Below are 27,736 nucleotides of genomic sequence, written 5' to 3' on the forward strand. Positions count from 1 at the left end.
TCTTATTTGCAGTTATGGGGTGGAGTTTGACTCGAGAAGACCAAATATAGTCTGCACACTTAGTCAAGATAATTGATTGAATCAGTTGCTCTGCCTCTTTCGCTTACATCTCCTTCCCTGATGTTGATTATGGAATGAATGAAAGACCTCATCTTTACTGTTGGAAAATGTTCCAATGAAGTTTCTTCCAGTGGTAACACGACCAACTTATGTAAATAGAAGAAAATTGAATCTGTCATTATCTGCATTCAATATTCAGGTTGCCATTTATTACATTCCCTTGTTCCTATTCTTTTCATATAAATTTAAAATCTGGTTAAAAAGCCTCTTTATGGAGCACTGTAACAAAAATACAAACCTATGATGAATGGAAACTTATTAAATCAAAATATTGTTGTCCTGGGTGATGATGCACTCAAGCTGCTGCAGTGCCAACTGGTCTCTCAAAGCCTCTATCGTACCGTTGAACATCTCCAGGGACATTCAGACATAGCTATAACCTTGAAAGCAGGGCAGTCAAGTACAATGACCCCTTCCACAGCATAGACCAGTTACTGCCTCACTGCCCATACCTAGGAGCAGAACTAAGAGGAGGCCCCCTGAGCTGCCCACCTCTCCTCACACTGGATGTCTGTAAATTCGGAACATGGAATTGAATTCACTTATTTCTATTTTTTTTAAATTTGTTGACTTGATTTCAGCAGTTCTTTATTGATAAATAGAAATGTATAGAAGTCTCAGCAGAGATGCAATTCATTCATCTCAACCAGTCAATGTGAGTGTTTATTCTCCACATGGTCAAATCGTTCTAATCGTATTTACCGAAATGTTCCCTGTCCCTTAACCCTTTTTCCCTTTTCCATTGAAGTATAGTACGAATGTTGATAATTTCTGCCTCAACCACTGGACATGAATTCTACAGGCTCGAAATTCATTGTGAAGAGGTTTCTCCTGTTCTCTGTTCTCAATCAGATGCCCCTGCAAAATAAAACACTCCTATTTTAATAATATTTTGATTTCACATTTCAATCTTCACATCGTTATTGAATCTGTGCAAAAATAAGTGAAGCACAATGTATCGTCAATGAGCTGATTGGTAATTATAAAGTCATGAGCCAGTTTACAATTACTTTCCTCAGATTTTCAACAAAAGTCACTTTGTAGAGTTATTTACTCAACTGATTATATCACTAGAATATCATTCCATTTATTATTTTTTCTGACTCAGTTTCTCTGACTTCACATCTCTAAAGGCTGCGATTTGATTTTGCCTAAAGTCTAAACCCAGACCCTACATCTAGATGCCTCTTAAATTTATCTTATGCCACTACCACTGTTATGAATAGTCCACACGTAGGCACATCAGGCAGATTGTGGGGGAGGGGTTATGGCGAGAAGGTCACGAGTATCTCCTTTCCATTAATGGATGTTTTCAACGAGAGCACAGTCATTCACCAGTCTGGGCACTACCCTATTAGAAAACTGCGGTTAAGTTTTGGGTGTGTTTGCTGTGAGGCCTTCAGCAGGAAGGGATTGGAGAAGGGTAAACTGTCCAAGTGATAACTTTTGTTTGACAACAGCACACGGCACTGGAGGTCTCTATAAATAAAAGATATGTGAGGAAGGCAACAGGAGTTCTGGTTCCTATTATGGTGTTGAGGGCTCTCTCGTGACTCAGTTATGTAATCAATCCTCAACACTGAAACACACCACAATGAATTACGAGTGGTGCAAAGGACATTGTAAAAACAGTCTATGAACCCAAGTTGAACTTTCCAACTTGAACTATTTTTGTCAATAGACATAGGGTTTCTGTTTCAAATCTATGTTGCTTATCGTGGTTTAAAATTGTTTAATTTTTTTTGGTTCGGTTTGATGCTGTGTGAAGTTTGCACCACAGGAGGGGAGTGTAGAGCAGAAACTGTTTGGAGCAGGAGAAGCCTCTTCACAAAGAGGAGTTCTGAGGCTGCAGAATTCCAATCCAGGTTCAGTCAGTGTTCAGGCAGCAATTGTCAACTTCCATTCGATTAGATAGCTGATGGAAAAGGGGAGGCAATAGAAACCGGGGTTTTTAATTTGAAAGTGGAGATTTAATCAAAGCGTTCAAAACCATGATAGATTGTGGCAAACAAGAGAAATGGCTTTGAGTGGTGTAAGTGTGGATAACTAAAAAATGCAGATTCGAGATAATTGACAAAATAACCTGAGACAAATCAAGGAAAATGCTTTGTGCAGCAAATTATGATGATCTTGACTGCACTGTCTGACACTGTAGTGGAAGCAGACTCAGTACGAACATTCAAAGGAGAATTGAATACATAGTTAAAAACAAGTTTTGAGAAGATTTGTACTCAGGTTGAGGTTCTGGATGTAGGTTTGCTCGCTGAGCTGGAAGGTTTGGAGGCTCACTGAAGATGTTACCTAGTATGATGAAATGTCTGAAAATGAACCTTCCAGCTCAGTGAGCAAACCGGCATCCACATACTTAAAAAGAAAAATATTTAGAGGCGGATTGGGGGGAGAAAGCCATGGAATTGAGAATAAATGGATAATTCTACCAAAGAACTTGCTGAGGCACAATGGGTGGACTGGCCTTTCTTCATTGTTTCATCTTGTGTAGCCACTGCTGCTAATGTAAGTATATTTCTTGTGTTCACAAAATTGTTGTAACCTCGTCAAATTGTGGCTCTGACCTTTTACAGACTTCCATTTCTTACATAGCTCCTTCATTGACCTATCTTCACTAACAATACACAAGCTCTTGGCCTAGTGGGGACAATTGCCAGGGAAAGATGGCAGAGGATCCATCTGGCTGTCAACTCCATTCTCTAGCCTTGTTTGTGTCAGGGTCTCTATGAAGTAAATATCCTTCAGTATACCTGCTGCTTCCATCATCAGGATACAGAGAACTTTATAAACATAAATTACAGAATTTTAATTGGTAATTAAATTATCCTTCAGAAGCATTTTTTTGTACCATTGCACTGTCCCTTTACTAATCATGCCTTAAAAAGGGCACTTGTGCTTGGATTTATTTTCGGGAACCATGGCAACCTAGTATCATCTTTAAAATTTCTTCAAGAAACCTTCAACGCTATCCTTATGAATCCATTGCCTACACATCCCTCTGCATTTGGAACTGTCACTCCTCACTTCCTCTCATTGAATAACACTGGCTGCAGCACAGCAAGTTTAAAGTCTTTGTTTTAATCCTGCAGTTATCTCAAAGTATCCTGTCCACCCCAGCCATACGTCAGCGTACATCTCAATGTTTCCACTCAGGCCTATTGCAAGTTGCCTACCTGCTCCTTCACACGTCAGTTCTCAGCAGTCATGAGCTACAATCTAGGAGTCTCTCAACGCCTTGGGCTGCCAATGCCTCTGCTTTCACAGCCATAATCTTGTTGAGTGGCTTCCTCTTAACTTCTCTAACCCGAGGCTGATGACTGTACCATACCCCTCCCCCCACGAGACACCACAAAACATTTTAGTACAATAAAAGCAGAATTAAAGGCCAAGCATTTATTAAGAGACTAAAAACAATCAGGACACCAAAAGAAAAAGTCAATAAAGAAGAAACTATCAAAACGTTTTATTCACATTTGTTCAAAGCCTTTGCGATATTTTAACACATGTCAAATACATCTGTGAAGTGAGACAAGAACCATCCTGATGGCTTCTACCTGGGTACAGGATGGGCCAAACACAGACCAGCTCCATGCTTTTGTGTTTTTCAAATGAAGTAGCAAAACATACGAAAAAAAATCTGCGGACTGTTATCTGTTACTCTGAAGTTCAAAATCCATCTCCGATATCATAATCACTTAATCCAGTACCAACTGCTTCTCTTTCCCATCCAACAAACTACTTTCTGAGGAACATTGGACTTGCCATTGTCGGAATATTCGGAACACCTTGCTGGACTTTTCTGAAAGAGACTGACAACAAAGGAATATTTACATAGCCTGTTCAACACAAACAAACAGGATATACAGCATTTTACTGTTACTCTCAAACTCCCTGCCTATAAGTCGATAATTATGTGAAGGAAGAGCAAAGAGTTTTACAGTATGTCTATTACTGCTCACTGTGTGGAAAGGAGCAGATAGCTGGAGGAAGGAGGAGAGCACGTTATCACTGGCTGTGCTTGCTGGGATGTCTGTCTGTGAAACTTCTTGACAAGAATGTTGCTGACATTTTTAAACTTCAAAAACTGCAAGACCCAGCCCAACATATCATCCATTCATTGGGCTAAAACATTTGGTTTGATGCTGAATCCTTTAGTAATAGCAGCCTGAGGGACAAATGTGGGCCACAAAAAGCTTTCTGTCTGAGCCCTGGCCTAATAGACAACAGAAACCATCTTTGAAGCTTCCTAGGACTGTGAAAGAAACCAAATCAACTAACAGGATGGACATTTTCCTGGGTTTTGCAGGAGTGCACAGCATTCTGTTTGATTGCAATGTATTTGAGAATCTTATGGATCCTTAGTGTCCTAACCGAAGCTGTCAATGAATAAAAAAAATGCTCAGATCACACAGGCTGTCAACATAATTAACCTGAGGCTGGCATGCGACTGACTTCCTGGCACAAAATGTCAGTAACTTCAGTTTAAAACAGATTTTTCTCTCCTGACCTCATTCATTGTGTAGATGCCTTCTGTGGTCACATAGCCAGGCAGTGGAAGTCATTCATAGAATTTCATAGAATCCCTACACTGTGAAAGCAGGGCAATCCTCCTAACCTGCAGATCTTTGGACTATGAGAGGAAATAGGAGTAGACAAGCAGACGTGGAGAGAATGAACAAACTCCACACAGTCACTCAAGGCTGGAATCAAACCGGAGTCCCTGGCGCTGTGAGGCAACATTACTAGCCACTGTGGCTACTGTGCTGCCAATACTTCCCAGCTGGAATACATATGGTAATTGAATTGTCTCACAGTTGTCCAGGCTCTAAATTAGTAAGCCAAGGTAGGAATGGAAAAAGCTCAAGCTCAGGAACTGTATTCAACAGAGTATCCACATCCTTGGGAAAGGGGGAATGTGAATCAACAGCTACAGGGAAAAGTTGACATATTAAAACTCATGAATGTGGTGCTAGAAAAGCACAGCAGGTCAGGCGGCATCCGAGGAGCAGGAGAATCGATGTTTCGGGCATAAGCCCTTCATCAAGAATCCTGATGAAGGGCTTATGCCCGAAACGTTGATTCTCCTGCTCCTCGGATGCTGCCTGACCTGCTGTACTTTTCCAGCACCACACTCTTGACTCTGATATATAGTATCTGCAGTCCTCACTTTCTCCTTGTTAAACCTCACTACTTACAACACTGTCTGAGCGCTCGTTTGGGGTCTGGGTAGCATTTAGTGACAAGAGGACCCATAGAGACTCTTTCCATCCTAGTTCTGTCTTCTCAGATGAATCAAGCAGTGGGGTCTGCTCTCCTGGCTCCAGGTCACATGGTTTATCTTCTAGTTCCAGCGTCTTCCTAACCCACGGACACCAATCCCTGTGCTGGGAGACAGGATTAAAGTATCCACGAGTACTATCCTGTAAGATAAAATAATGCATCTGAACAAAACCATCCTGAAGACTCTGCTCACAAAATCAATCTCAGAATTAACCGATCTTGCTTTTCAATCACTTATTTGTGCTGATCTTCTCTGAAATGCTTCTAGCTGCTGCATCAAGGTATCTGCCACCCTCTAGTGCATCTCAAATGTTTATTCTCCTAGTGTGACTCTGCTCAGTGGACAGGAATAGGAAATGGCTATTCAGTCTCTCCACCACTCAATTTAAACTTTGTTTTTGATGCATTCGTGGGACGTGATCTACGGTGGCAAGGCCAGTAATTGTTGCCCCTCCTTAAGTACCCTCAAAACCAGTGTACAGCCACCTTCTTGAACTGCTGTCCTGCAGTCCATCTGGTGCGGGTACAGTCCTGCTGGGAAGACCATTCTCAGATTCTGACCCAACAAATAGGAAGAAAAGTCTGTTGTGTACTGGAACCCTGATTTTGCTTCACATCTCTGTTATCCTTCGCCAACAAAACATGAGCCCGATTCCTGAAAGCTCCAGCTGGCTACTAGCAAGCACGGCTTTTTGAGGAAATAGACTTCCAGATTCCCACTATTCTGGGTAGGAAAAATGCTATCCGAAACAACCTAGAGCTGAGTTCGAGATTAAACTTTATTTTTGGTTTCCCCACTGAAGGAAATATTCTCTCTGTATGTATCCGTTTATCCATTTAATGATGAATTTTAGGCACGAAGGGGCATCATCCACTCAGGGATGACAGGGTGAGCATCAAAAGCAGCACCTTTGACCAATTTTAACCTCTACGCCCCATTTCTTCTACCCATAATCCACAATGTACTAAGGCCAATAAAAGCCTCTCCCCTGTTTCCCCGAGTTGAGATCAAATAACTCAGTAGAAACTAGGGACCAAGCTCCAATTTTTCTAATCAACCTGTTCAGAGATTTATATATACCTCTACAGAAGGTGGGACTTGAACCTAGACCTCTCGATTCAGGGGTAGGGACACTACCATTGTGCCACAAGAGGGCCCCTAACAACATTCACCTACGTGCCGGGATAAATCCAGCAACTCCTGCAGGATTGTGAAATGCTCATCAAGGTTTAAACATGACTGGTTTTCTAATGCGCTAATTATATTGACCAACACAGAAAGAAACTATTTCAGGGGCTTTGTGGTCCTGTGGTAGTGTGCCTGCCTCTGAGCCAGGAAAACCCAGGTTCAAGTCCCACCTACCCCAGAAGTGTGTAATAACATCCATGAACAGGTTGATTAGAAAATATCTGAATCTATCTGCTTAACTCATAGCTTCAGAGAGGAATTAGATTAGATTCCCTGCAGTGTGGAACTCCCTTCAGCCCAACAAGTCCACACTGACCCTCCGAAGAGTAACCCACCCAGACCCATCTCCCTCTCACTAATGCACCTAACACTATGGGCAATTTAGCATGGCCAATTCACCTAACTTGCACATCTTTGGACTGTGGGAGGAACCGGAGCACCCGGAGGAAACGCATGCAGACACATGGCGAATGTGCAAACTCCACACAGACAGTCGCTCAAGGCTGGAATTGAACCTGGGACCCTGGTGCTGTGAGGCTGCAGTGCTAACCACTGAGCCACTGTGCCGCCCGAATGAAGTCAGTAACTGCATTGAAAGGCTTTGGTACATCCTGAGAAAATGACACAAATCCTAACAGTTTTATGGAACAGGCAGAAGACATCTGTCTAATGTCTTATCTGACAGATGGCACCGGTGACAGTGCAATGTCAATCCAGATTATATGAGGATGAATCCCAAGAATTTGCATTTATGTAGCACCTTTCACACAGTAAGAAGTCTCAAGACACTTCATAAGAGCATGAGACAAATTTAAACACTGAGTCTGTGGACAGGTGACCCATGACCTCCAGGGATTGTTACAGAAATATTGATTCTATTTTGCCATGAGCATGATAAAAACTCAAAGTGGAGGCCTGTTTTAAACCTGGCTGGATGCTGCAATTATGCAAATACAGAGCTGGAACAGACAGTATTCATGCAGCCAACCCTTGGACAATCAATTTCCTATCAAAACCAGACATGCCTGGGAACTGCCTGAAGGCCTCATTGCTTCAGAACAAACCATTGTTTCTACCTCCAGTGAACCTGCCTTGTTAGATGAATGTTATGTAGGCTTAGCAGCACCCAACTCAGTAGGAGGCTAGAGGCATAGTGTGACAAGGACAGCACTTAAAGTTCAAAACCATGTCCTGTCACGTCCAAATTTGGATCTTTCTGCCCCCACTAACTCCTTGAATTTGGCAACATGGACAGAAGCATGCTAACAGCATTGCAAAGGACCAACTGGACCCAAGCCCTTGTTTTGTAAACCACCACGGTGGCAAAGAAGGCATCTGAGAATTTCACACTGCTAACACTGTGAATCTGAGTGGTACAGGATGGTCAGTGTAAAATTTCAGTTTCACAATACTGCTCTGCAATTTTCCTCACGGGTGTATTCATTACTTACTGAGCTGGTGGATGAAGACAAACGCATTCTCTTCGGTTTCCGCTGAGGACTGGAAGACGTGTCTCCCTGTCCCATGCTACGAGTCACTGGTCGCTTGTTCCGCAAATGTGAACTAATGGAGTCGGACTCGCATCGATCAACTAGAGTGGGACTGTGGACATCTCGACTCCGTGTGCGAGCCCCAACGGGTGAAGGGCTGGTTTCTTGCTATGCAAAGTAAAAATAGTTTTAGTAAAATCATCGAACTTAGGAAGGATTCAAACGTATCACAAGCGTGTGTCTGTGTAACAATGCTTGAATAATACAAGCAAACCTAAATTACCAGCTGATTTTTAATTGAGAAAAGTGCAGTGTCATTCAAGAGGGTGGGGTAAATATTTGTTAATTATTATTCATTTATAGGATGTGGGCATCACTGGCAAGGCCAGCATTCAATATCTACCTCTAATTGCCCAGAGGGTACTTGAAAGCCATCCAGCCAATTTTGATGGTATTTGGCAAGAACTTTCAAAAATTGATTGGGAGAGCTATTCACAAGTAAAGAGATAGTTGGAAAGCCTTCAAAATTGAGATGAGAGTCCAGAGTCAGTATTTTCCTGTTAGAGTGAAGGATGAGGCTGGTAGGTGTATGGAATGCTGAATGACTAGAGAAACTGAGACTCTGGTCAAGAAAAAGGAGAAGGCATATGGCAGGTATAGACAGCTGCAATCGAGTGAATCCGTCAAGGAGTATAACAGCAGTAGGCATGACTTGGAGACACCCATGTTCAAATGGGGTGTACAAAGTTAAAAATCACACAATACCAGGTTATAGTCCAACAGGTTTATTTGGAAGCACTAGCTTTCGGACCGCTGCTGATGAAGGAGCAGCACCTGGTGTTGTGTGATTTTTAACAGCAGTAGGAGTATACTCAAGAGGGAAATAGGGGACATGAGATAGCTTTGGCAAACAGGGTTAACAAGAATCCAAAGAGAGTCTACAAATATATTAAGGGCAAAAGAGTAACTGCAGAGAGCAAAGGACTCCTTCAAGTTCAGCAAGGCCATCTATGTATGGAACCGCAGGAGATGGGCGAGATATTAAACAAGCATTTAACATCAGTATTTACTGTGTGGAAGGATATAAAGCTACAGAACTTGGAGAAATAAACAGTGATATCTTCAAAAGTGTCCATATTGCTGGGGAGGTGGTGCTGGATGTTTTAAAATGCATAAAGGTGGATAAATCCCTGGGACCTGATCAATTGCATCCCTGAGTTTTGTGGGAAGCTGGGGAAGTGATTGCTGAGGTATTTATATCACTGATAGCCACAGGTGAGATGTCGGAAAATAAGAGGGTGGCTAATGTGGTGCCGTTATTTAAGAAAGATGGTAAGGAAAAGTCCGGTGAGTCTGACATCAGTATTGGAGGGGATTCTGAGGCACAGCATTTACATGTATTTGGAAAGGCAAGGACTCAGGAGGTATAGTCAACGTAGCTTTGTCCATGGGAAATTGTGTCTCATTAACTTGATTGAGCTTTTTGAAGAAATGACAAAGAAGATTGAAGGTAGAGCGACAGATGTTGTCTATGTGGACTTCAGCAAGGTGTTCAACAAGGCTCCACATGCTAGACTGGTTAGCAACGTTAGACCACATGGATTCCAGGGGAGTTAGCCAGTTGGATACAAATTGGCTTGAAGGTAAGAGACAGAGGGTGGTAGTGGAGGGTTGTTTTTCAGAGTGGAGGCTGTGACCAGTGGTGTGCTGTAAGGATTGGTGCTGGGTCCACTGCTTTTCATCATTTGTATAAATGATTTGGATGTGAATATGGGATGAATGGTTAGTAAGTTTGCAGATGATACCAAAATTGGTGGCGTAGTGGATAGCAAAGGTGGTTATCTCAGAGTACAACAGGATCTTGATCAGATGGGCCAAAGAGTGACAGATGGAGTTTAAATTAGACAAGTGTGAGGTGTTGCATTTCAGTAAGGCTGGGGGAGTGTTGCTGAACAAAGAGACCTTTGGGTGCAGGTTCATAGTTCCTTGAAGATGAAGTCACAGGTAGACAGTGTAGTGAAGGAGGTGTTTGGTACACTTGCCCTTATTCGTTAGTGCGCTGAATGTAGAAATTGGGAGGTCATGTTGGCTTGACATTGGTTAGGCCATTTTTGGAATACCGCCTTCAATTCTGGTCTCCCTGTTAAAGGAAAGATGTTATTAAGTTTGAAAGGATGCAGAAAAGATTTATAAGAATGTCACTGGGATTGGAGTGTTTGATCTATAGGGGGAGGTTGAATCGGTTGGGGCTGTTTTCCCTGGAGTGTTGGAGGCTGAGGGGTGACCTTATAGAGGTTTATAAAATCATGAAGGGCTTAGATAGGGTGAATAGTGAAAGACATTTTCCCAGGGTAGGGGAATCCAAAACTAGAGTGCATAGATTTAAGCTGAGAGGGGGAAAAATATAAAAGGACCTAAGGGGCAACTTTTTCACACAGAGAGTGGTGCATGTATGGAATGAGCTGCCAGAGGAAGTGGAGGAGGCTGGTATGATTAGAAATTTAAAAGGCATTTGGATGGGTACATAAATAGGAAGAGCTTAGAGGGATGTGGGCCAAATGGGACTAGATTCATTTGGAGTATCTGACTGGCATGGACGAATTGGTCTATAAGGTCTGTTTCCATGTTGTACAACTCTATGACACATTGGTATTGGTTTGGAGTCACATGTAGGCCAGAAGAGATAAAAATATAAGAAATAGGAGCAGGAGTAGGCTATCTGGCCCGTCAAGCTTGCTCTGCCATTCAATAAGATTATGGCTAATCTTTTCATGGACTCAGCTCCACTTAACCTGCCCGCTCACCATAACCCTTAATTCCTTCACTGTTCAAAAATCTATCTATCTTTGCCCTAAAAAGATAATTAGGTAGCTTCAACTGCTTCAAGGGGTAGGACATTCCATAGATTCACAACCTTTTGGGTGAAGAAGTTCCTCCTCAACTCAATCCTAAATCTGCTCCCTTATTTTGAGGCTATGCCTCCTAGTTCTAGTTTCACCTGCCAGTGGAAACAACCTCCCTGCTTTTGTCTTATCTATTCCCTTCATAATTTTATATGTTTCTATAAAATTCCCCCTCATTGTTCTAAATTCCAATGAGTATAGTCCCAGTCTATTCAGTTTCTCCCCATAAGCCAACCCTCTCAACTCTGGAATTAAGCTAGTGAACCTCCTCTGCACCCTGTCCAGAGCCAGTACGTCCTTTCTCAAGTAAAGAGATCAAAATTGTACACAGTAAAGGATGGCAGTTTCCTTCCCTAAGGGTCATGAGTGAACCAGATAGGTTTTTTCTTCCCCCTGACAAATCAACAATAATTTCATGGTAATTCCAGATTCAAAAATCTAATTCCAGATTTTTATTGAATTTAAGTTCCACCCTGTGCTATGGGGAGATTCAAACCTGAATCTCTGGATTAATGGTCCAATGATAACACCAGTGGGCCATTACATCTCTTACATAAATAGACACTTTATGAAAAAGGATAAAAAGACATTGTAGTGTATAAGTTTAAAAGTCCACCATCAATGTTGTGAAGAAATAGCTCGTTAGTAGGGTGCATTGATAGCACAATTGATTACAAGACAAAGAATATGATTTATACTTGAAATAACCATTGTATTCAATATTTGTCTATTCACATAATGATTCATAATGAGATTTTGGACAGGGTAGAGCGGATGGCTACAGATTAATATTTAGTTTAACATATCTTAGTAGAGAAGGTAGGCTTGAACAGCTGTGTCTGAACACTTCAGAGACGTGGAGGCTTAGGGAAGACTGGGTCAAGGTTTATAAAATGAAGGGAATATGTTGTGTTTGTAAAGACAGTTTATTTTATTTAAATAAGGTGGAAGATCAAAAGAATAATCTCACACGTATACAAGATCAGAACCAAATATCTGAACTTGTCTATTTTGCCTTTAGAATCATAGAAAGGGGCCTCTTATGGCACAGTGGTAGTGTCCCTACCCTTGGATCGAGAGACCTGGGTTCAAGTCCCACCTGCTGTGATAACATATCTGAACAAGTTGATTAGAAAAAGAGGTTAGAATCTTAGGATCTCTACGGGGGAAAGAAGCTATTAGGTTCATCAAGTCTGCACTGATCCTCAAAACAGCCTCCCACCCAGACCCAGCCCGCTACCCTATTCCATAACTCTGCATATACTATGGCTAATCCTCATAGCTCTCACATCTTTGGACGATGGGAGGAACCTGGGCCACTTGGTGGAAACCCATGCAGATATGGGGAGAATGTACAAACTCCACACAGTAACCTGATGCTGGAAACAAACCCAGGCCCCTGTCGCTGAAAGATAGCAGTGCCATCCATTGAGCCACCATGCAACGTTTCTTGAGGCATCTCTCACTCCCATAGTTGGGAATGGGTGTATATGGATGGGGATGCATAAGCCATTGCAGTTTAGAAACAAGCTGATAGAACAGTGGTAAAGTCATGTCATTGTCTTACATTCATGTTTGCAGGTTTGTATTTGTGCTGTATTTGCATGTATGTATGCAAACATGGTATTTGTGCATGTATGGATGTCCGTTTGTGCACGACAAAAACAGATTAGTTGGTCATTCATTATATTGCTGTATGTGAACGGAATGATTGTTGCGCTTACCTACAGAGCAGTTGTTTAAGCTGAGCTAACTGGTTGCATGTGAAGTTTTGAGACACTTCAATGTAAAGTGCTGCATAAATGTAAGCAATTAAAGCTGGTGAACTGAATAAAATCTATGTCTGGGAAAACTGTACACTGTCCATGGAGCGAATGGAAATTCAATAGCTGCACAAAAATACGAAGTCAAAAAGATCACATTTTACAATCTCAACTGTTGTTATTACTAGATTGGTCAGATTCCAGACTGAAACATCCAACATGGCTATTTTCTTTTGTTTTTAAGAATAGAATATTGGTTATTGTCACATGTACTCCAGTACAGAAGTACAGGAGTACAATGAAAGTTTATATAATGGCTGCATTTAATGGTATCGTCTTAGGTACACGTACCTCGGTACAAATCTTGGATACAGAAGAGAAATAAAAGGAAAAGTAGCAGCATTATTTACAGTACATTAAAATATTTCCGTGAACAGCTACCTAAAGCTTTCCAATCTATAAATGTTTTCCCAATTACAAAAATAAATTCCTCATCCTACTCAACCAAAACCAAGCTAATGCCTTTCAATGTTTCTGAAAACTCACATTGCAAACAAATCCCCATTTTCAGTCCAGGAACACACTCTCTCTTATACTGGTTTTAAAAATAACCATTGCTTCAGAAATACTGACAAGTTGATTATAGAAACCCCCCAAAATACATAGTTCAAATTCAAAACTCAAATAAATTATATTAAACCATATAGAAGTCACACACCTTATGTCACATCAAGTGTGACACTACTTCAACATAAATCGGCTCAAATGATTTTCAGTATGCTGTGCACATTGTGCAGGTAAAACTGGCATCCAGTCTGTGCCAACAATGTGGTGAGTGACCAATTAATGTGATAAGGGTAGTAAATTGAGAAAAACATAAAGAAATTAACTCCAAGAGGCAGAAGAAGATCAGTGCACCTGCTCGCTGCTCTGTGACTGGGCAGCATCTTGACTTCGAGTGATCATCCTGTGGGGAGACATTGCTGGAGGAGTTGGTGTAGATCTTTCTGGCTTGTTTTCATGTGGGGAGGTATTGCAGACAGGAATCTCAGGCTCACTGGCTTGGCAAACACATTCAATCTGCTGAAAGCTCCACAGACCCACCTTCCTCATGCAATAGGAACAGGTGATAACAGGTAGGTGGAGAAATTCAGAGGAAGAACTATTCAAATTGAGGGGAGAAAAAGGAAGAATTATACAATTGCAGTGGAAGGGAGCCCATTTCCACCCCACTCCTATCTTTCCTCCCCCAGTTACTCAGTTTGATGGTGCGCCTCCTAATGGGATGTAGAGGCACATGAACCAACAAGTCTCAGCATCCTCCATCACACCCTCAAGTAATTTAATTTCAATATCCACCAGATCAGTCTTTTGTCAGCCAGAACCATGTTTCATAGTTTGTGAGCTAATTGGCGACCATTTTTTATTTTATTCCTACATGGAGTGTAAGTGTCACTGGCTGGGCAGACATCTATCATCCCTCCCTAACTCCCTTGGAGAAGATGGTGATGAGCTGCCTTTTTGAACCATTGCAGTCTCTAGGGAGTAGGAACACCCAGAATGACCCAGCTACACTGAAGGAATGGTGATATAGTTCAAAGTCAGGATGCTGAGAGATTTGGAGGGCAACTTGTTGGTGGTATTCCCATGCATTTTGTCTTGTCCTTCCAGGTGGTCATGGGTTTGGAAAGGGCTGTCAGAAAGTCTTAGTGAGTTCCAGGTAGTTCTTGTAGATGATACACACTCTGCCACTGTGCTGATGGGACTGAATGTTAAATGTGGTGGATGAGGTATCAATGAAGTGGGCTGCTTTGTTTTTTATGATGTCAAGCTTCTCGAGTGCTGTTGGAACTGCCTTTATTCAGGTAAATGCAGAATATTCTATTAAACTTCTGACTTAGGCCTTGTAGATGGTAGACAAACATTGCATCAGGGACAGGTAAGTTACTCACTGCAGAACTCCTAACTTCTGTCCCACTTTTGTAGCCATGGTTTTAGATAACTGTTCTAGTTCCCTTTCTGGTCATGGTAACCCTCAGGATGATAATGAGGATTCAATGCTGGCAATGGCATTGAACATCAAAGGGTGATGATTACTTTCTCCATCGTTGGAACTTGTCAATGTTTGGCATTTGTGTGGTGCGAATGTTAGTTATCACTTTTAAGCCCAAGCCTGGATATTGTCCAGGTTTTGCTGCATATCGACATGTACTGCTTCAATGTCTAAGGAATTGTGAATGGTGCTGAATGTTGTTGAATCAGCGGACATCCCTACTTCCGATGAGAAGATTATTGATTAAATTGCTGAAGATGGTTGGGCCTAGGACACTCCAGAGGAACTCCAGTGATGACCCAGAGGTTGAGGTGACTACTCTCAAACAACATAACCATCTTCCTTTGTGCTATGTCAGACTTCAAGCAGCAGAGAGATTCCCCCCCCCATCCCAAATTCCCATTTGCTCTAATTTTTCTAGGGGTCCTTGATGTCTTATTCAGTTGAATGCTATCTTCATTTCAGGGGCGCTCATTCTCACCTCACCTCTGGAGATCAAATCTATGGTCCATGTTTGGACCAAAGCTCTAATGAAATTAGAAACTGAGTAGCTCTGGCAGAACACAACTAGTGAGCAGATTAATCCCTCACAAACGCCGCTTGATAGCACAGTCAATGACTCCTTCCATCACTTTGCTGATGATTGGGATTTGACAGATAAGGCAATAATGGCTGGGTGGATGTGTTCTGCTTTTGGTGGACATGTTTGGACAACTATTGAGTAGATACATTGTTGAAGCTATAATGGTGAACAGCTTGACCAATAGCATGGCTAGTTCTGGACACAGACTTCGGTACTGTTGGAATGTTGTCAGGGATCATTGCCTTTACAGTGTCCAGTGCCTTCAGCTGTTTCTTGATATCACATGGAATGACTCATCTATTTTGGTTGAAGATGGGTACAAATAGCTCAGTCTTCATCATTTCCACTTATGTGCTGCTCCCCAATAATTAGAGGAGGTGACATTTGTGGAACTTGCTCATCCTGTTAGTTGTTTAATTGTCCACCAAGATTCATGACTGGATGTGAAATGGCTGCAGAGTTTAGATCTATTGTTGGTTATGGGATTGTTTATCCCTGTCTATTGCATGCTGCTTCTGTGGCTTGACATGCAAGTTGTCCTTTCCTATAGCTTTACCAGGCTGACAATTCATTCAAAGGTATTTTCTGGTGCTGCTTCTGTCTTTACTTTTCATTTACCTGTGATGATGAGGGACCACAAGTTAACAGTCTGAGGTTGAATACAATGCTGCTGCTGCTGTTAGCCAGTGTTCGCTCTGATTTTTCCCACTAATTTGTGCAGAACGTGGAGTAGTCTGAGTGGCACATGGCATACTTGAGCAGAAGTCATATTGCAATTTTTAATTATAGTTTGTTTCCTATTAAAAGTGTGCATTTATATTATTTTACAGTTACAGATATTCTATCTACTACAGTAAACAAAATTATTTGTTCAGCTCAGAAATCTGGGGACCTGTTTAATGTTGGCACTATGAACATTACAGATACAATGTGACTAAAAGAGGACACAAGGACTCGTAATTTTTTCATTTCTTTCTTGGTAACTTTTTGTGCCTATATTTGTTGTCCAGTGGTTGTATACTGCATCCATGAAATGTATAACATAATTTGCAAGTTTTAAACAACTCAAGTTGTCCAAGCAATTTATTTTTGGGTCTACACAACTGAATACATGAGACTAAATCCATGCTCACAGTCAGCACTTGATGCCTGAAATGTTGCATGAATGTCCAGAAGAATGGACATCTTGAAACTGGTTGTCTTTTCGGGCATTCTCCATCAAGTCACTAAATGCCAGAACATAATCCATCTTGACTTTTGTCACAAGTGTAAATTTGAAAACGAAATGTTGTTCACATACCTCTTGTGACCATACTTTCATCATTGTTTGATATAAAAGAGGAATATTTTGCTTTCAGTCACACAAAGCTGCCTTTTCCATAATCATAATTGGTTGTCTTGGAAACTGCAGCCTGATCAAATGCATGCCATTCCAATAATTCCTCTTCTGGAAATCTGCTTTCCAGGTGGACACATAGCGATTCAGTAAAATGACAGATCATGGCACTGTTGAGAGCAGCCAGTATAATCTTAAATACATCACTCCAATAAACAGGTTCACCTAGAACTGAGTCTTCACATTATTAATCTTGGGATTTACAAATTGTATGGCTCCAATTGTTGTCCAGAACTTGCACAGCAATGACAATTCATCTAGAACATCACGCAGGGCAGTCAATGCAAAGCAATACTGTGGCTTTGTGAGCATCTTCATGCAATGTGTGTCCTGAATTGTTGCACTCACTCACTTACTCTGTGCAGCACTTGATCAAGATATTATGGCTTTACATTAGTTTCACTTATTGATACCTGTGTCCAAGCATCACCTGTTCCCAGATCTTCTGTGAGCAACAAATGCAGTTTCAACAAATGTTTGATTTGACATCGCAAGACTGGCATTGCTCCATTTTGCTTTCCCAACATAACGAAGCTCCATCTGATGCAGACATTACCATCTTGTGTAAATTAAAGCACAGTTAACATAAAATTGCTCGACTGCTGTCAGATTGGTGACACAGTTGCAAGTAGTCAGTTTCAAAATTGCAAAGACAGTCTTTTAAGCAAGTTCAGGTACTGGTCAAAATGATGGACAATATCAACATTTTTTTTGTATTGAAATAGTTGTACCTTTGGCCACTGTCAACATATGAAAATGGGATTTTCCCAATTCACCCAGGAATTGTCTCTGTATGATAAAGCCAACACACTCCACAAACTCAAAGGCACAATTCTTGCTGCGAGTAATTACAATGTACTTCACCAAACGATCATTAGTGTCTTGCACTGAAAACATGGTTTGTTATCAAGCATGATGTTAACAAAGAAAACTTTCAACATATTGTACCCTGTATGCTCTGCCCTCCACATGATCTTCCAGTGTTTCAGGAAACATTCATAAAATTCCACCTTTGCTTTCAGCTGTCTCAATTATGGAAAATCTCACTGATTCATATGCTGCTTCTGTGTTGAAGATGCTGTTTCAGTCTCTATGATCTTGGAAAGCCACTGCCTTTTGAAATGTGCACAGGATTTCTTTCTTACTGAGCTTAAAGACTCTTACTTTTCTTTTGAACATATTTTAAACTCAACTCACCAATAAAACAAAATTTTAAAATACAAAAGAGAAAGGTAATTTTCCACTTGCATCATGTGTTATGTCCTTCTGGAATGAGTGCCTGCTTCCCACACCTCGTGCTTGATCGTCCTGGTCACTGCTGAGAAGACTAACAGCTGTACAGTTCTTGTTCATACAGCTTTCGACTCCAGTTTCTGACTGAAGATCATGTGTGACCTAGCTGAAGGTCATATGACCGAGCTGCTTCTCTTTTCACAAACCTGCTTCTTTGATTGCAAATTTCACAATTTTCCTGGAGAGGCAGCAGTTGCAGAGCTGAGTATCAACTTTACTTCCAAAGGCATGGCTTTGTTGTGGTGTATGAAGGACCCTGGAATTCATTGGCTGTCCATAAGCATACATCAGATATCAGAAGAGGTCTGATTCTCGACAACTCCCTCCACAGTAGTCAGTACATACTAAATTCAACATGGGGTGTGTCTGGCCGGCAGCTTACAAAACTGATGGTCCATATCATTTCGTGCATGCAAAGTTTTCAGTTGCTGTATCTGTTCAAATTCTTTCCCATTTTTAGCACGGTGGTAATGCCATAAACCTCAATCGAGGGCATCAATGAGAAGACAGGACTTCATCTCCACAGGAGTGAGCAATGGTCACTCCTACTGATTCTGTCATGGAAAGTTGCATCTGTGACACTGATAAATATGAAGTCAAGTAGGTATTTCCCTCTTGATGGTTCCTTAGCTGCTAGACAGAGGCTGCAGCAGACAATGTCCTTCAAGACTTGGCCAGTCTAGCTGCCTAGCCCCTCCTGTGAGGGACAGTGAAGAACCCCAGAAAGAGTACATTCTGTGCCCTTGTCATCGTCAGTGCAGGTGATGGTCAGGATTTGTTATTCTCGAAGAGGTGAACAATGTGCACACCCTCTGCCTAGTTGTGGGTCATGAAGAATAGTGATTAAAGGAGAGGTGAGAGAAGGCAGCCTTTGGAATTGCAACCCAGCAGGTGTCAGTGTCTTTTGGGGCAAGAGAGAAGAGAAGAAGTTTAAAGATTCAGGGGCAGTAAGGATGGAAGTAATCATTCATTCTATTCCTTGCCTGTGCGAGGATTAGGGGAGAGAAAGATGAGATCTGGTTTTGAAGCCCCCCCATTGGTCAATCGTTTTTTTAACTTTCCGACTAACTGAATGAGCGTGTATGCACACATGAGACTCTAACCCTGTATGAATCAGTACTTTCAAAAAAGGAACGTGGTGGCGGAGGCAGGGGAAGATGTATACAGCAGATTCATGACAATGTGGAAAATTGCAAATTTACTTTGTATTCTCACCCAGCAGCCCAGCCAGACAGTGCGAGGATACACGCAGAAAGATGGATGGAAAGGACATCTGTACTGTTCTTCAGTCCAGGACTGTCAAACATAGTGCCACATGTCAATTTATCTTCTACCAACTGCAATATTGAACTGATGGCTTCCTCTGTTATTGTCTGTTCAAAAGACAAGAAAAAGTCATGGATTCACTTACTTACGATCGTCACTTATTCAGTATCAGTAATGAGATGCTGGTCACAGGATCAATGAATTTGCAACTTCCATTGTCCAATCCAGGGTCAGCAAAGGATCATCAGATCCAAGGTGATATGCAATGGCTGGGTTAATAACAGAGAAATGTAAAACTGAACACGTGTAGTAAACTGCAATCCATACACAGGTATGTCACTGAATAAAAGGAAGATGTTGAGAAAACTTCATGGCAAAAACTACAGCAAGTCAGAGTATTGAGTACAGGAGTTGGGAGGTCATGTTGCGGCTGTACAGGACATTGGTTAGGCCACTTTTGGAATATTGCGTGCAGTTCTGGTCTCCTTCTTATCACAAGAATGTTGTGAAACTTGAAAGGGTTCAGAAAAGACTTACAAGGATGTTGCCAGGTTTGAGCTATAGGGAGAGATTGAATAGGCTGAGGCTGTTTTCCCTGGAGCATCCGAGACTGAGGGGTGACCCTAAAGAGGTTTATAAAATCATGAGGGGCATGGATAGGATAAATAGACAAAGTCTTTTCCGTGGGATCAGGGAGTCCAGAGCTACAGGGCAAAAGTTTAGGGTGAGAGCGGAAAAATGTAAAAGAGACTGAAGGGGCAACTTTTTCACACAGAGGGTGATACGTGTATGGAATGAGCTGCCAGAGGAAGTGGTGGAGGCTGGTACAATTGCAACATTTAAAAGGCATTTGGATGGGTATATGAATATAAGGGTTTGGAAGGATATGGGCTGACTGCTGGCAGATGGGACTAGATTGGGTTGGGATATCTGGTCGGCATAGACGGGTTGGACTGAAGGGTCTGTTTCCATGCTGTACATCTCTATGACTCTATGACACTCTGCCTGCTCATCCGTCCTGTGTCTGTCAAAGGAGAGAAACTTTTCCTTCCCACTCTAAAAGTTTCATCCTCTCTCTACACCCCGTGTCAAAATAAGGCTCATCAGTCTCTCCTGTTCCTACCTCTTCTTTTCCCAGAACCTAACAACTCTGGGGTATCTCACCAGCTCCATTCTATATCTTAGACTCAGAGTCATAGAGATGTACAGCATAGAAACAGTCCCTTCAGTCCAACTCGTCCATGCCAACCAGATATCCCAACCCAATCTGGTCCCACCTACCAGCAACTGGCCCATGTTCCTCCAAACCCCTTCTATTCATATACCCATCCAGATGCCCCTTAAATATTGCAATTGCACCAGTCTCCACCACTTCCTCTGGCAGCTCATTCCATACACGTACCACCCCTCTGTGTGAACCCCTTAGGTTTCTTTTATATCTTGCCCAACAGTTAAATCCTGTCTTCTCACACTCAAACCACTGCCCTCACCCAAACCTGGCATAGTGCAATTATGTATTATTTTACTTTTGTCCATATCCTCGCAATGAAAAAAACAAATTCATCATCTGAAAAGCTTCAAAGGGGATTTCAATTTTGCTTAAAATATGTTTCTTATTCCTGCTTTTGATCCTACATGGTAATTCTTCCAAACTATTTAGACTCATTGTGTTAAGTCAACTTCAGCTCTCAGTGATAGACATACTCCTTGATCATTATAGTGTTGGGCAGGTTTAGACAAGGGGGTGTGGAAGAGATCGAGATAAGGAAGAGAAGAAGCCATCTCGGTGAAGGGAAGCCAGAGACTTGTGAAACTATAACCCAGCAAAACGTCAGGAGAAAGAGCCAATTTATAGGACTCACCATTTCTTTGAGGTCATGTTTGATGGCAGGTAACTGGAAGTCCAGTGAACAAAGACTCTTGAACCGCTCTGTCACGCCATGCAGAAGGGCTGCCGGTTCATTCAAAGGTAATGCCCAGAACCGATCTGCCAGGTACGAATGAAAGAACAAATGAGTCACCTACATAGTACACACCTTGTTCCATTCCAGTTAGCATTCCAGCAAAATAGCCAGAATCAGGTCCCATCTTGTGTATCATTCAAATGTGCACGCACTTGCGCTGATACAGTTGAGAGAATGCAAAGCAAAGTATGGATTGAGCTGCTTCCAGAGAGATTTGTAGGCAAAATAAGTAAACACTGAATTTTAAGAGCATTTTTTGTTTGTGACTTTATTACTTGGAGTTCAGCCAGATAATAAGCACCGCTCCCAAACCCACACCATTCCCAATCTCCTATTGAACTATTATAGTCATTTCAATGATCAATTAGTGAATGAAAAAAGAAAATTATGGCTCGCAGACATAAAGCCTCAATTACACCTTGAGTAACCTAAAAAATCCTACACATTTATTCCCAAGTCACCTGGGCTGGGGCTGTCAGGCCAAAAGCAGAACTTCTCATGTGCTGTTTTCAATCCTTCTTGCAGTGCAGTGACCCTCTCTTTATCTGAAGACAAATTCATAAACACAAAAATGTGATAGCTTTTAACGAAAAGGAAATAAATCGCCTCAACAGCTTCAACCCAATGAAGGGAAACCAATCACAGAGACAGTAGGAAGGTTCAAATACCAGATTCTCAGAATGAAAGGGTGAAATCCAGGTTGTAGGAATTCTGCTACTCAAAGAATAGCAGAATGATGAAATAAATTACCAAGGCAGGACACAGATTCTGGATAGTACAAATGGCCTCAAAACGGACATCTTAGAGACAGTAAGGAATGAGGGATGTTAGGAGAGACGCAAAAAAATGTATTATGTACAGTGCTTAAATATAAAGGAACAGGCAAAAGTATTTAAGGCTTTGTACCAGTACTGAGATATCATTCTTGCCAAGAAAGATTTAACAGGCCAGGGAACCTTTCATACAGAGTTATAGAATCATATAGAATAGAAACAGGCCCACCATATTTATACTGACCAACAAACGCTAAACTATGCTAGCCAATTTTCTGCACTTGGTTCACAGCCTGCTATTTTAAAATACCCTGTTATTTTAAATGCTTTTGTCAAGAAAGGGTCTTTAAGATTATCATCAAGTAGTGTAACAAGGTAGAATTGTTTCCAGTTGTACAGGATTCTAAAATTGTGATTCATAAATATTAAAGAGTGACCAGAAAAGCAGCAAGAAATTCAGAAGAAATTTCATCACACAGAGTGAGGCTGAAATGTGCTGTCACATGGACTGATTCAGGTGATAGCACTGATGCATGTAACAGGAAGCGAGCTAAACATATGAGGGAGAAAGAAAGAGGACTTCATGCGAATAGAAGGGAGGCTTGTGTGGAGCATAAATACTGGCATGAACCAGTTGTTTCCGCGTCATGAACTCTATATAATTTTGGAAAAAAAAAGGACCTGTAAGACATCAGTTTACAATGCAATGACAAGGAGATCTGATCCAAGTATTCCGTGATCTGCACTTAGCCTGGGCTTTTAACAACAGAGTTAGCAGTCTTCAAAATATAGGTAAGCCAGGATGAGGTGAGAAGAAAGGAACAAACTGAGTCAAAACAAACACGTACAAAAACTTACATCCATTGGCGTCCAGGGTTGGATGCAGAGTAGTGCAGAGGAATGCCTGACAACTGCAACACTTCAGCATGTCACATTCTATGTTGGTCCAACCATATCTGGCACACTGCAAAGGGCAGAGTTCGAACGGCATCCCAGCCCAGTTGAATGAGTATCCTTGTCAAGGGAAAACACTCAGAAAGCACTTGTTCAACATCTGCATGACATTTCCTGTACAAAGCATTTTTTCCCCTGTTTGACTTTGAATAAATGGCTTCAAATATATGCAGAATGACAGAAGCACATAGTAATCCTTCCCTCTTTCCAAATTCACACCTGTAAGACATGGTTATAACATTGAAGGCTACATTCCCAGTCTTGGATTTTCCAAGCAGCAGAACTGCTTTCATCTGCTATCTATCTTGCTTATTGGTTCTCCTTAACATCTTGAAACCCTTAACCAAATCACCCTTTAAGCAGCTAAATTCCATGGAATTGAATCTTGTCTCTTAATTTTACCCTCAAGGTCCAGGTATACTTTTTATCAACTTATGCTGCACTCCTTCCAAAACGAATGATTGGGATTAACAGCATAGAAACAGGTATTTCACCATGGGTGCTGGGGATAAAATAAGCACTACCGCACTTAGGTGGTAGTGTGGGGGTTAAAATTTAAAAAAAAATAAAAAAAAGACAAAAGAGGAAAAAAAATATATAATTAGGAGGACTACCGCACTTAGGTGGTAGTGTGGGGGTTAAAATAAAGAAAAAAGGTAGAAACAGGTATTTACTAAAACTAGTCTATTGCACCTTTAGTCTTCAAACAAACCTCCTCCACCCCACTGAACCAAAGGCTCAAGACACATCATATTTAAGTCAAAGCACTAGCACTGTGTAAACACACTTCTTGTCAAATATATCCATTAGGTCAAACTGCTGCCTCATAGTTCAGGGACCTGGGTTCGATTCCACCTTCGGGTGAATGTGCAAACTCTACAGAGACATTCTGCCTGTGTCTGCGTGGGTTTCCTCAGGGAGCTCTGGCTTCTGGGCACTGTGGGCTATCAGCAGCAGCAGCAGCAGAATTGTACTCCAGCACAATCTACAGCCTCATGGCCTGGCATATCCCCAATTCTATCATTGCAATTTCCACACCAATTCAATGAAGAGTACAGCAGGTAATGCCAGGAGCAGCAACAGGCACACCTAAACATGAGATGTCTACCTGGTAAATTTACAATACAGGACTTCTTGAATACCATGAAGCATGAGGAGCATGATCAAGTATTCGTGCTTCATAATACTTAGCACTGAGATTTTGCTTGCTCACACGTTTGATTTGGTGACAACAATGAAGGATATTGTGAAAGTTTCAACTCGTGAAAAGAAAGCTTCTTTATTAGCAGAATCACAGGGCACTGGTGATCTGGGTAAATCACTGTCATTAGGTGATTCAGGGATAGAGCTGATCTGATCACTATGAAACAAAATATATTAATCAGCTACCAACACACTTTGCTGTTTAATGTTCACTGACTAGCTCCAGCTGTGATCATTTGACAATCCCTGCAATAGCAATAACTTTTGCCTTTTTTTGTGAGATAAGTTAGCATCACCTTTGTCTTAGTGGGTGACATTTGTGTCGGTACATTGTGGATTAAAGTCCCATTTTTGAGACTCATGCTTAGAAAACAGACTAACACTCCAGAGCAGTACTAAGGACGCTCTGCACTGCCGAAGGTAAAATATTTTAGAGGTATCTTTAAATCAGTGATTTCAATGTTCTTCCCACTGTCACCCATTTCATGGCTTGAAATTATTGAGAGTCCTCAATGAGAGCTGGATCAGGTAGACAGTCTGTGAGTGAGTTTGCAAATGCAGCTTTTACAACTCTGTCAATGGTAGCCATCCTGCCTTGGCGCTCATTAGGCCATCTCTGGCTCATCTGAGCATAAATTATCCTTTGGCCTTATTTTGTAAAGGAAACAGAGGTGTTCTCCTTGCTGGTCAAGGGAACAAAGCAGGGGAAAACCAGACACAATGCTGAATTATGTCCAGGATTACATGCACACATCTGTGGAGTGGGCCTTGAATTATAAACGTTTAAATTAGAGATGAAACTGGGATGGGTTTGGAGGTCTGACTCCACCATTCCCGAAGACTTTAGTTAGAAGAATTAGAAAGACTACTTTATCCGTTTTTTTTGTGAAACTCAATCCCTCAAAACAAATCCAGCAGGATGGGTAAGAGACACCAGGCCCAATGATGTTCTCAGTCATTCAGGATCCAAATCCGAGAGGAGGCAGTTTCCGTGAAAGAATCAAAACTGAGCCGAGCGTCTGGACTTACATCTCCGCGATGCTGTCTGACAGCAACTGCCGTACTTTCTGCGGAGTGTCAGCCACGTCTTTACTGTTGGGCGATGAAAAATCGCCATTGTTATCGGCAGCTGCCATCTTTGATCCGGTACATTTCAATGTCCCACGGCTACAACGTGCATTGTACAAATGTTCCGGAGCACAAACCTTAACCACAACTAACTGAGCTTCGGCAACAAAATTAAAAATTGATACAATTTACAAGTGCATTTGAAAATTTTCTAAAGCAACGAGATACATCAAATTAAACATTTTGACTAAAATAACGGCTTAATTCCAAATTAATGTTTTAATTGGATTATTGAATTTCTCATTCGTCAATTTGATGCAGAACTATTAAGACATTATCAATTTTGTTTCTTTTTCTCTGCCTCTCTTGTGAAGTTGTCTCCATGATGAGGTGACTCTCAAGGGATCAACTGTTGCCAACCCTCCCAGATTTCCGTGGGATCGATAAGAATTGAACAAAGTAGATTTTTTAGCAACTTTCACAAAAACATGTTCCAAAGTGTTTAAGTGGAGTAATTTAAGAAGCGCAGTAAGCATCAACAAACTACAATCAATGGCAAGGTGAGAGTGTGCTGAATAATCTATATCTATGATGTAGATTGTGGAAGGAAAATTACCAGAACAGTATAACTCCCTACTCTTTTTTTCAAAATAATACGCAGTCTTCCACATCACCGAAGAGGGAGGGTGAGTCTCTCATCTGAAATACAACACATCCGACACCTCAAATGTTGCAGCACCTGCTCAATGCAGTATTGCACGAGAGCGTACTATTTGATTTATTTTTGTCAAATTTTCCACTGGGACTTGAACCGACAGTTCTGACTCAGAAACAAGATGACTATCCCTGAGCTGGAACGGATGTCTTGGTTCCAAGGTGTGTGCAACCTGTTGAACACACAGCATTGCCGTTACACAGGAGAGAAAAAAAAATCAAGAGCGTTATATAAGAGCGTTGTTCGTTTTCTTTGAACAGTTTAAGTTAATATGCATAAAATGTAAGTGAAATAAACTAGGTTGCAGTCAGGAATCGTGCTATTGATGTGGGAAAATGATGTTTACAAAGATTGATTTGTTGGATAGCCAATGAAGGGGGTGGATCAGTTGGAGATATTTTATAATGAAACTTACAGAAATACATTCAATTTGACTTCACGACCCAACGAGCATATCAATGACCTGGGTATTATTCATGCTTAAATCTATGATTTGGAGCTGCCGGTGTTGGACTGGAGTGTACAAAGTTTTCAAAAATCATACAACACCAGGTTACAGTCCAATAGGACTATTTGGAAGCACTAGCTTTCAAACCATCAGGTGGTTTGAATCGAAGCAGTGAAGGTCCACTGAAGCTCTTTCAGGAGCAGCAACACAGGTTTTCTTTCCAGGCATAGAGAGGCAGCTGTTCCCCTTCCAATTCCCTCCCCGTCATCATTCCTGCAAGCACTCAAATCTCAGCTGTCACACTTGCCTTTGTACCAGAAAATCAAACAATGTAGACTAATTGCTCTGTACTATACTGAGGGAGTGCTCTGGTGTTGAAACTACTCCGTTTGGTTTAGATGTTAACCTAAGATCTCTCCTGCCCTCTAAGATGGGAGTGAAAGATGCCAATTGAGGCATTTTCTTGAAGAAGAGCCGTCGCTGATGTTTACTATAGATATCATTGATCTCATTGCTGTTTGTGTGAGTTTGCTGTGTGACATTTCGCTGCTGAAATTTACTTGGATTACAACGGTTCAACACTTCGAAGGCACTCCATTGATTGTGAAGCGTTTTGGGGGTCGTCCTGAGGTCACGAAAGGGAGCCGTCTCGATGCAAGTCATTTCTTTTCGGGTACCTACAGGTAACCCTCAATCCCTGTTCGTGCAAAGCCCTGGGAGATGGCCCAAGACGCGAATCCGTTGCCATCAAAGTGAACGATGGCATCGACACTTGCTTAACATTGCCTGTCTTTTTGGAAGGGGCGGGCAGCCGGCGGCCGGATCCTTGATATTCGGTAAAAACAATGACTGCAGATGCTGGAAACCAGGTTCTGGATCAGTGGTGCTGGGAGAGCACAGCAGTTCAGGCAGCATCCGAGGAGCTTCGAAATCGACATTTCGGGCAAAAGCCCTTCGTCAGGAATAAAGCCTTAATGAAGCGCTTTTGCCTAAAACGTCCATTTTACTGCTCCTCGGATGCTGCCTCAACTGCTGTGCTCTCCCAGCGCCATTAATCCAGGATCCTTGATATTGGCTAACTTGGAGCTCGATTGGTTGTCACTGAATGGGCTCACCTCACAATAAGGCGGGCGGTGATTGGGCGGGCTGGTGAAAGGTCAGTTGTTGATTGGTTGTGGTGGCGGCCTGTTTATGTTGTGAAGGGGTTGGGGGGGGGGAGGAGAAGAGCGGGATGTGAGCTGGAGTTTGTGTGTGCGGTAGCAGCAG

At 41.7% G+C, this 27,736-nt stretch overlaps 1 protein-coding gene across 3 annotated transcripts; it reads right to left on the reverse strand.

Moving 5' to 3' along the window:
- Window positions 1-3,502: 3,502 nt before the first annotated feature.
- Window positions 3,503-27,296, reverse strand: zc3hc1 (zinc finger, C3HC-type containing 1). 3 transcript variants are annotated; one of them, XM_087999415.1, is made up of 10 exons: window positions 27,031-27,296; window positions 24,282-24,396; window positions 22,941-23,091; window positions 21,771-21,854; window positions 21,208-21,332; window positions 19,295-19,452; window positions 13,673-13,916; window positions 8,050-8,256; window positions 5,325-5,549; window positions 3,503-3,938 (listed from the first exon to the last, which is right to left on the reverse strand). In XM_087999415.1, exons 3-10 carry the CDS (start codon window positions 23,071-23,073, stop codon window positions 3,825-3,827), a joined length of 1,290 nt encoding a protein of 429 aa, XP_087855541.1. In that variant the 5' UTR covers window positions 23,074-23,091; window positions 24,282-24,396; window positions 27,031-27,296; the 3' UTR covers window positions 3,503-3,824. The 3 variants fall into 3 exon arrangements, with proteins under 3 accessions (XP_087855541.1, XP_043569940.1, XP_087855540.1); XM_043714005.2 differs by lacking the exon at window positions 27,031-27,296 and adding an exon at window positions 25,269-25,920; XM_087999414.1 differs by lacking the exons at window positions 21,771-21,854; window positions 27,031-27,296 and adding an exon at window positions 25,269-25,925.
- Between the last annotated feature and the right edge of the window lie 440 nt (window positions 27,297-27,736).

The sequence above is a fragment of the Chiloscyllium plagiosum genome, unplaced genomic scaffold, assembly GCF_037043375.1.
Source record: "Chiloscyllium plagiosum isolate Xiang-an unplaced genomic scaffold, Cpla_swu_hap1 HiC_scaffold_23, whole genome shotgun sequence".
In the NCBI taxonomy this organism is placed as follows: Eukaryota; Metazoa; Chordata; class Chondrichthyes; order Orectolobiformes; family Hemiscylliidae; genus Chiloscyllium; species Chiloscyllium plagiosum.

Bases quoted from the DNA above. Each gene is read 5' to 3' on its own strand.
- zc3hc1 (XM_043714005.2), bottom strand. From the start codon at position 25,375: ATGGCAGCTGCCGATAACAATGGCGATTTTTCATCGCCCAACAGTAAA. The intron at 21,855-22,940 runs GTAAGTTTTTGT...ATTTGTCTTCAG, and splicing joins AACCCTGGACGCCAATGGAT to ATAAAGAGAGGGTCACTGCA. The intron at 5,550-8,049 runs GTAAGTAATGAA...TTTATCTTACAG, and splicing joins TGTCTTCATCCACCAGCTCA to GATAGTACTCGTGGATACTT.